At 42.9% G+C, this 10,000-nt stretch overlaps 1 protein-coding gene across 2 annotated transcripts in view; it reads right to left on the reverse strand.

Moving 5' to 3' along the window:
* The window catches only part of atp10a (ATPase phospholipid transporting 10A), a 377,925-nt gene that overhangs the window by 28,311 nt on the left and 339,614 nt on the right, over positions 1 to 10,000 (reverse strand). For both annotated transcript variants that reach the window (XM_083562478.1, XM_083562477.1), the window contains 4 exons: positions 8,721 to 8,915; positions 5,918 to 6,467; positions 2,457 to 2,560; positions 411 to 537 (listed from right to left, as the gene is read on the reverse strand). In XM_083562478.1, the coding sequence (XP_083418604.1) occupies positions 411 to 537; positions 2,457 to 2,560; positions 5,918 to 6,467; positions 8,721 to 8,915 (976 nt within the window). The remainder of the gene's footprint in view (positions 1 to 410; positions 538 to 2,456; positions 2,561 to 5,917; positions 6,468 to 8,720; positions 8,916 to 10,000) is intronic.

The raw sequence follows: 10,000 nt of genomic DNA on the forward strand, positions 1-10,000 counted from the left end.
TACTGTGTAACTAGCACGAGGATCATCTGTCTTCAGGATCATGTGATTTAACTACCAAGCTAGTGAACACAATGCTAACTAATAGACTCAAGATCTTTTACATAAACGAAACAAGCTGTGAGAGAAGGATACATGTTTGCCTGTATACACGCTATCTAGCATCAAGCTAGTCAAGTTATTTAGTAAAACAGTAATCAGGGGTGCTACAAATCCTACATTCATTTATTGCACTGTTAACCAGTTATCAACATTAAGATGAGATTTTCTGCACTTCCTGCTCCGTGTTTGCTCGAAGTCTCAATCCCGATATTAGCATTGCTGTGTTAGCAGGTAGCTAGCGTTAGCCTCAGGTTAGCCACAGGAAAAAGGAGAGAATGGCAGAGCAGCAGATGAGAAGATGAAGCTCTGACCTAGCAGGTGAAGATCGGTCTCCAGCCGCAGCGCCGACTCGAACAGCAGCTCCTCTCTGCCCTGGATGGCCGTTTCAGCCTCCAGGTGGCGCCGCAGCCAGCAGGCATACTCTTCCTTACTGAGGACCTGGAACACAAACCAACTGTCACGACAACCAGAAAAAAAAAATACAATCACAATCTCAGACAAGCGTATCACAATATTATTTATCATGATTCTGATGTAACAGTGAAATATCGCCAGGCCGTTCAGCCTGCTGATTAGAGTTCAAAACAAGCGGGAAAAGAGTGAGAGATGAAGAGAAAGAGAGAAATAAAGAGAAGGGCAGAAAGGAAAGGAGACAGAAAGATGGAAAGAGAGAGAGAAAGAGAGGAAGAATGGGAGTGACAGTAAGAAAGAAAGTTGAATAGAGAAAGAGAGAGAGAGAGAGAGATGGAAGAAAAAGGGAGAGAGAGAAGAGAAAATGGGAGAGACGATAAGAAAGAAAGATGGCTGGAGAAAGAAAGAAAAAAAGAGAAAGCATGGAAGCAAGGAAGAATGAAAGAGAGAATGGGAGATAGAAAGAGAGAGAATAGGAGAGAGAGAGAGAGAGAGAGAGAGAGAGAGGGAGAGAGAGAGAGAAAGAGAGAGAGAGAGAATGGGAGCGACAGAAAGAAAGAGAGTGAGGGAAAGATGGAAAAAGGAAGATAGAGATGGAGAGATGGTGAAGAGAGAGAGAGGGAGAGAGAGAGAGAGAGAGAGAGAGAGAGAGAGAGAGAAAGAGAGAGAGAATGGGAGCGACAGAAAGAAAGAGAGTGAGGGAAAGATGGAAAAAGGAAGATAGAGATGGAGAGATGGAGAGAGAGAGGGAGAGAGAGAGAGAGAGAGAGAAAGAGAGAGAGAATGGGAGCGACAGAAAGAAAGAGAGTGAGGGAAAGATGGAAAAAGGAAGATAGAGATGGAGAGATGGAGAGAGAGAGAGAGAGAGAGAGAGAGGGAGAGAGAGAGAGAGAGAAAGAGAGAGAGAATGGGAGCGACAGAAAGAAAGAGAGTGAGGGAAAGATGGAAAAAGGAAGATAGAGATGGAGAGATGGTGGAGAGAGAGAGAGAGGGAGAGAGAGAGAGAGAGAAAGAGAGAGAGAATGGGAGCGACAGAAAGAAAGAGAGTGAGGGAAAGATGGAAAAAGGAAGATAGAGATGGAGAGATGGAGAGAGAGAGAGAGAGAGAGAGAGAGAGAGAGAGAGAGAGAGAGATGCTGCTGATGCATTGGCAATAATATTAAACCAGAATGTGACATTCCACCCTGAGTGCATCGTTTTTTTAGTGCTGACCGTGTTTTCGGTGACGACTGCGTGTCCTGTATTATTTTTTTACCCCGCCCATTTTGTTCCCCCCTATTGAGTGTGGGGTTCTAGCATCTCCCATAATGCAATTCCCCCCACCAGGCTGTTTAGATTGATGTATGGCATGCCTGGGGGGGTCTGTGTGCTTTGCCCCGGCTCGTTCACTCTGTGTGTCAGTGTATGTGAATCCTGGCTGTTCCCCCATTTATTTCTATGGGGGAATTAATTGCCCCCTGCCCGTCGTACCCGGGGTAATCGGTGAACGTGGGGTGTGAACAAGCGGATATGTCGTACAAGCACAGGGCAAACACGGGCCGAGCAGTCGAGCGTCGGATTCCCCATTCATTTTCTATGGGGACCGGAATTTCACAAAATTCTGAGCGGGTCCGGAGTTTGAGGGGCATATTGTTGTGACCCATTTTGGTCATGTGATCGAAAACATCTGGGGAAAATCACACACCTCCCCCAAACAGGCTGCACGATTAGAGGTATCACTCGGGGCAAAAACTCCGGGACGAGTTACACCCGGAAGAATTTGCAAGATTGTAATAGTGATGGTTTTCAAACAACACAAATAAATATTCCATTTAAGAAATTTGAAAGAGAGATCATTTAGAAAGCGAGAGAGTGAGAGAGAGAGCGAGAGAGAGAGAGAGAGAGATAAAGGGGTAGAGAGAAAGTGAAAGAGTTTTCCGTGTTCTCCTCCTCACATCTCTGCTCACCTTCTTGGCGATACACAGGGTTCGGAGGCCGTCAGCGGCGTACAGGTTCAAGTAGTTCTGGGTTTTGCAGAGAATTTTACGCTGACGTTTTCCTTTAGAATTTTCTGGAATGAAGAAATAAATTTAAGCACAAACCACAGACACACACTCAAAGATACGTACACACACACGCACACACACACACACACACACACACACACACAAGTTTGTGCTCCTTGAACATTCCATTCCACATTGAGTTCCCATTTGCTGTTATAATGAGCTCCACACTCCTGGGAAGATGTTCCACTAGATGTTGTGGAGATTCATTCAGCCACAAGGGGGCGTTAGTAAAGTCAGGTACTGATGTAGGTGTGGTGAGGAGTCCTGGGGTGCAGTTAGCGTTCACATTAATCCCAAAGGTGTTCAATAGGATCGGAGCTCAATCTCAGAATATGTTCTACTCTATACATACAATACATGCAAAGCAGATCTTCATGGAGCTGGATATGTGCACAGGGGCATGGTCATGCTGGAACAGGTTTTGTGTCTCTCAGTTTAAGTGAAGGCAAAATCTCTTGCTACTGCATCCAAAGACGTCCTGCACAATAGTGTGCCTTCAGGAACAGTTTAGAGAAGAACCATGTATGGATGGAAAAATCAGGTGTTCCAGTAGATTTCCTTGCTACAGCATATCTATGGCTTCATCACACACACACACACACTGCATGTAGTGAGCATAATCAATAGCAAAATATAAACATGCACGGAGAAAAACAAATTTAAGAACATCCATCCATCAGTCTATGTACATTGATGGACAGAACAGATGGATGGTGAGATGGATTGAAAAGTCTAAAAACTAAAATACTCTGAAGAAAGAAATAATCCAGATGTTTCAGATTTTTCTTCTTTCAGTAAATATTTTTAAGTACCATAGCTTCTTCTAGCCCCACCCCCTGCCCAATCAGGTTCTTTTCTGTGCTCATGCCAGGCCCTGATTGGCTAACCTCCTTGTATGGAGTAGTTTCAGAGGCATGTTCAGATCAGTGTTCAGATCAGTCTGAGATGTTTGGTGTAACGAGTGATGGTTTAAAAGTCCAACATGTGAAGCTGCGAAAACCATTTTTTTTTAAGGACTGCATCCTGACAGGAAACTCGCACCAGAGCAGAGTGAGATTGTCGCTCGACACGTAGTCGCGAGTGGGCGAAAGTGTCGAACCTCCCCTTCGCCTCGCCTCGAACCCCCCGTGATTCATCAGCAGGCTGCAGGCGTCGGCTTGCCAACACGCCATGTTTATCAGCTCGGGCCTCCGCCACCTGCTTCCTACAGCAACACCACCTTCTCAAAACGACGCCTAACTCTTTTGAATTTCTGGGGAAAAAAATTCTGGGCGTATAAAAGAGGCATGTACTTTATTAAAGCTCAGCTGGAAATTAATTGTTTTTTAATATAAAATGTAAAATATTTTTTAAACAATGCTGAAGTGCAACATTGAGGTGTTTCCTCACGATCACAGAGTTTTATCTGGTGTAGAAACGCACGCCTACTCTAATGCTATAAACAACAGGGTTATGAATATGCATCGGTATGCAAATGAGGAAGCGAGCTGTGAAAACCGGGCCACGTTTCGGGCCACGTTCAGTCTCGGTTCATTACAGATGTATTTAGCGAACCTGTCGGGATATCTTTCACCGTTACCATGACAACGACTATTTCTGTTTACTAACCTCATTTACGTAGAATAGAACTAGCTTCTGGGGCGAAATTGAAATTTTCAGATATCATCCTGCGATGATGATTTGCATGTCAGATGTGATTGGTTCAACTTTATGTTACCATGACAACTAGCTAGTTAGCTAGAATAGAGCCAACTTCGGCGGATAAAAGGATTTTCCAGGGATCTGGTCGGCATCCTTTATTAATCTGTATATCAGATGTAATTGGTCCACCTTGGCCATTGGGCTGTAGGTTGCCATGACTTTGATCTGCGCTAACAAAGTAAATAAATAGACAGCTAGCTGGAACTGAAAAGTTCTCTGCGGTAACACAAATTTCTAGATATCATGTCACGATCCTTTAATAATTTGCATATCAGTCCCGATTGATCCAATTTGAATTTTGTTACCATGGCGACCAAATAAAATATATAAATAAATAAAATCGATAGCTAGCTAGAATAAAACCGCTTTTGTGTTGTTCCCAAGGCTAATAACTTGTACATGTGATCTGCAAATTAATAAACTAGAAAACAACAGGAACGCAGTTCTAGCTAGCTTTAATTATTTTTGTTGCTGTCACCATGGTAACCAAATTGGACCCCGCCTCCTTAACCAGTTCTGAGAGAAGTTTACTCATGTAACCGTGACGCTGTTCATTTCAGGACACATTCTATAATCCATGGCTCTGTTATTTAATAAGGCAACACACAGGACTACAGAATTAAGGCGGCCATGTTTGTTTTTCTGCTCCAGCGTGGAAGGCAGGTCTGTACAGTGTTTTATGTGTTCACACACTTCAAAGGAGGCGTACGGTTCTGCGTTGCCGCTTCCCTTCATGTGTATTAGCGCTGGCCTGCTCTGCTTTTCCTCCATCGTCCTGTCAATGGAGTCATTGTAGAGTCTGGAGCTGCTGAACCCTGATGGGAGCTCCACCCGGGTGTGGTCACATGACCTGCTCTCGCACTTTATTTTCCAGCCACGTCAGCTTTTTGGCTCTGTGGTTCGACTTTAACATACAGTGCTGCAGATTTAGTTCGAGGGTTTTAACCAAACCAGAGTCTGAAGCCACTTGATCTGATGTGGGAGGAGCAAAAATATTTTTTGGGCAAGATTAATAAAAATAATCTGTTTTTTTTTCTTAGTAACAATTAAAAAAAAAAAAAAAAGTGTTTGTTGTCAAATCTAAGAGCTTTTTTACTTGACAACCCATTAACCTAAACACCAGTGCTGTTACTGACCAGCCACAGATCACCACCTTTCCCACACACCAATCATTGACCACCTTTCCCACAGACCAATCACTGATCATAATTAATCCTGATAACCAATCATCTGCCACCACTGCCAACCAATCACTGATCTGCATTGTTCCCACCAACCAAACAATGATCACATTGGTTACTGAAGACCAATGGTCACCATTAACAAACCAATCACTGATTACCACCTTTTCACAAGCCAATCACTAATCACCAACGCTCTTAATAACTAATCACCTGCCACTATTAACAACCACCATCACTCCTACCAACCAATCACTGATCACTTTTCCCACAGACCAATCATTAACCATGTTTCCTAATAACCAATCACCTGTCACCACTGTCAACCAATAATTGATCTCCATTGTTCCTACAAACCAATCACTAATCACTAATAAACAGTGCTCCCAATAACCAATCACCTGCCACGATTAATAACCAATCACCCTTCACCATCACTCCTACCAACCAATCACTGATCACCATTTTTGCCCGTACCTGTTGCAGGAGGTCTGATGAGGTCCATGATGACCGAGTCGGCTCCTTTGGTGTACACAGTGATCTGCTCGGTCAGAGGATGTCTCACCACCACAGACATGCGTTTCCGTGTGGAGTCGAACCCCAGCGTGTGCAGCAGCTCGAAGCTTAGCTTCCCCACATGCGGCAGCTCCACGGTCACCTGATCCGCCAGCCGGCCAACCAGAGCGCAGTTGTAGGCTCGTGCTGCGTACACCAGAGCCGCTTCGTCCGGAGACTCGGCTTCGTAACGCAGCTCGCCTTCATCCCGAGACGTAGGCTTGGCCGGGTCGTGTCCGAGCGGGACGGGGCTGAAGGCCTGCTGCAGACGCTCCTCCTCCAGCTTAGCCATCGCGTTCTCGGCCGACGGAGACGACAGCACACTGGAGACGGCGCGCTGAGACGACGAGCGGTTGGTGGCCAGGCTGGACGAGCTGCTGTTGTTGGATCCTGACGTTAGACGACTCGGTGTGAAGCGCTTGATAAAGTCCTCGATGGTCTTCACGGGAGATTTCAGCTCAAAACGCCGCACCTGGAAATAAAGAAACAGAAAAAGATTAAACGTGTTTGACATTAATTTTATTGCTATTTATTGCTATTGTATTCCTTTTACTGGTTAATGTTTTTAATAGTTTTATATTACAAAATGATATTGTGCTATATTTTGTGTTAAAATTACTTTACACCACCTTGTAATTCTTTATATACTTTTTCTTTCAGTACAAAATATAGCAGAAAAATCCTAAAATATACTACTGCTAAAACAGAAAAGCCATTATTATTATTATTATTATTATTATTATTAGTCTTATTAGTCTTATAATAATAATAATAATAATAATAATAATAATAAAAAGACATAATAATAATAATAATAATAATAATTTGTCTTATTATTATTATTATTATTTGTCTTATTATTAGTCTTCTTCTAATTCTTCTTCTTCTTCTTCTTCTTCTTATTATTATTAAGGTCTGGAGTGATATTTATCATGGAACCACCTGCCCAGTCACTGCACCTCAATCCTACTGAACTGCTCTGAGATGATCAAGAAACCTCCAACCAATGATGAACATCTTTGAGGCACGGCAAAGTAATTCAGCTGAACGTTTGGAGAAACAAAGTGTCCGGATGTTGAGGGTGTGTGAAGCTGTTCTTCATTTAAGGGAGGATTTTTTAAACCAGACCAGGTCATGTAATGGTATGAAATCTAGCTTGCTGTATAGAAACGAGGAACATGCACATGCCTTTCAAAAACCATGAAACACTCAGTATTTCCACACTTTTTACAGCCACTGTGTATAATAATCCTTTTAGATGTTCACTTCTCTGAAACGCTTTAAAAAAAGCCATGAAGAAGGATTTTCCCCTCCCCCACTCCCCGCTGAGGGACACACCCGTGTAGATCTGGCATGCTCTCGATTGCAGTTTAGGGAAAGGCTTCTGTGACGGTTACACAAACTATCTGCCTTTAACACACTCCCTCTGCTCACACACATCCCACTCCCCGAGCATTCCACACCAGCACGCGTAAATAAACTCCGAAGGCGAGCAGGTGATCGGATCTCAGATCTCAGATCGGAACGCTCGGGTGTGGACGGATCGGATACGCCCGGTTCACATGGTCACGGGAAGCACGCCGAGATCTGCCACTCCTGCAGAATCAAACGTCCTGCAGAACTTCAGGAGGAGCTCGGGTCAGAGTGCATCGAAGTGACGGATGTCCGAGATAAGACGTAGCTATAAGTATTGGCACCTACGGGTTTGCTCAGTGGATCACGGTAGAAAAGGGCAAAGTGCGGAACGCAAAGCGTCTAATGCAATCAGGCTAAAATGATTATGTCCTATTTAAACATAAAATATTGTTTATTATTAAATAAGAATTATTCATTATACAATATAAAATATAATATGTCGAAAATGTTAATAGAAGGAAAATGCAATGATTTGCAAATCTCATAACCCTATAATCTATTCACAATGAAACATATCAAACGTGGAATCTGAAAAGAATGACCACTTTTAAGATAAGCTTCAATACGTCTCAAAAAAGTTGGGACTGGGCCACTGTGTAGAATCACGTCTTCTGTCTGTGTACTTTTGAGAAGTGAGGAGACCAGTTTCGGAGGTTTTGGGAGATAAATGCTGTCCCATGTGTGTCTGGTACAGAATTCTAGCTGCTCGACAGTTCTGGGTGTCCTTTGTTGTATTTGTCATTTTTTTGCTTTATTTGCCGATTTATCAACCCGAAAACATCTGAAAATGTATCTTTATCTGTTTTTATAATGTTTGCTGTTCGGTTACATGACCACATCACATGACTTGACATTTTGATTTATCTCCGATTTGAAGCTTTCGAAAAAAGTGAAAAACATTTGGTGATGTAATGCGTTACACAAAACGTATAACTGTATAGACTCGATTTACCCGCAGCAACCAATCAGACTCTCCGCCTTTAGATTAGATAGATGTCGCCGCAGCAGAAGTTTCGGTGAGGATGATTCCAAAGATTTACGGTTTAAAACATCAGTGTAGCTGAAGAACGTGTGTGTGTATGTATGTATATATGTATATATGTATGTATGTATATATATATATATGTATATATATATATATATATATATATATATATATATATATATATATATATATATACACATATACATACATACATACATACATACATACATATATATATATATATATATATATATACATACATATATACACACACATATAAATAAAGAACCTGCGTACAGATCAGACCTTCACCCCCGGACTCACCTTCTGGCGCGGCTGATTGGGCGATGACACTACCACCGTGTTGCAGATGGTGAGAGCGATGAAGAAGTCAAAGACATCACACAGGTCAGGAGGAATCTGGTTTAAAAGCTGGGTGTGGAAACGCATGAACTCCATCTGACTGCCGCACTCGTTCACCTTATCCATCAGCTGAGGATCTGGAGTGATGTCTTTCTCCTACAACACCCACACCATCCATTACACCAACATTCCACAACGTTCTTGCAATTTCTGAATCGGTGTGTGTGTGATTCGTGTGTGTGTGTGTGTGTGTATACACACACGAGTGTGTGTACCATAGGGCTGCTGAAGGCGGTGTGTTTGGACAGGATGCTGGATGTGAGTGTTTATGTGTATAAATGTGTGTGTGTGTGTGTGTGTGTGTGTGTGTGTTTATACACGAGTGTGTGTACCATAGGGCTGCTGAAGGTGGTGTGTTTGGACAGGATGCTGTATATGTGTATATATACAGTGAGGAAAATAAGTATTTGAACACGCTGCTATTTTGCAAGTTCTCCCACTTAGAAATCATGGAGGAGTCTGAAATTGTCATCGTAGGTGCATGTCCACTGTGAGAGACATAATCTAAAAAAAAAAATCCAGAAATCACAATGTATGATTTTTTAACTATTTATTTGTATGATACAGCTGCAAATAAGTATTTGAACACCTGAGAAAGTCAATGTTAATATTTGGTACAGGAGCCTTTGTTTGCAATTACAGAGGTCAAACGTTTCCTGTAGTTTCTCACCAGGTTTGCACACACTGCAGGAGGGATTTTGGCCCACTCCTCCACACAGATCTTCTCTAGATCAGTCAGGTTTCTGGCCTGTCACTGAGAAACACGGAGTTTGAGCTCCCTCCAAAGATTCTCTATTGGGTTTAAGTCTGGAGACTGGCTAGGCCATGCCAGAACCTTGATATGCTTCTTACAGAGAAACTCCTTGGTTATCCTGGCTGTGTGCTTCGGGTCATTGTCATGTTGGAAGACCCAGCCTCGACCCATCTTCAATGCTCTAACTGAGGGAAGGAGGTTGTTCCCCAAAATCTCGCAATACATGGCCCCGGTCATCCTCTCCTTAATACAGTGCAGTCGCCCTGTCCCATGTGCAGAAAAACACCCCCAAAGCATGATGCTACCACCCCCATGCTTCACAGTAGGGATGGTGTTCTTGGGATGGTACTTATCGTTCTTCTTCCTCCAAACACTTTTAGTGGAATTATGACCCAAAAGTTCTATTTTGGTCTCATCTGACCACATG

This window comes from Silurus aristotelis (assembly GCF_946808225.1).
Source record: "Silurus aristotelis genome assembly, chromosome: 2".
Classification (NCBI taxonomy): domain Eukaryota; kingdom Metazoa; phylum Chordata; class Actinopteri; order Siluriformes; family Siluridae; genus Silurus; species Silurus aristotelis.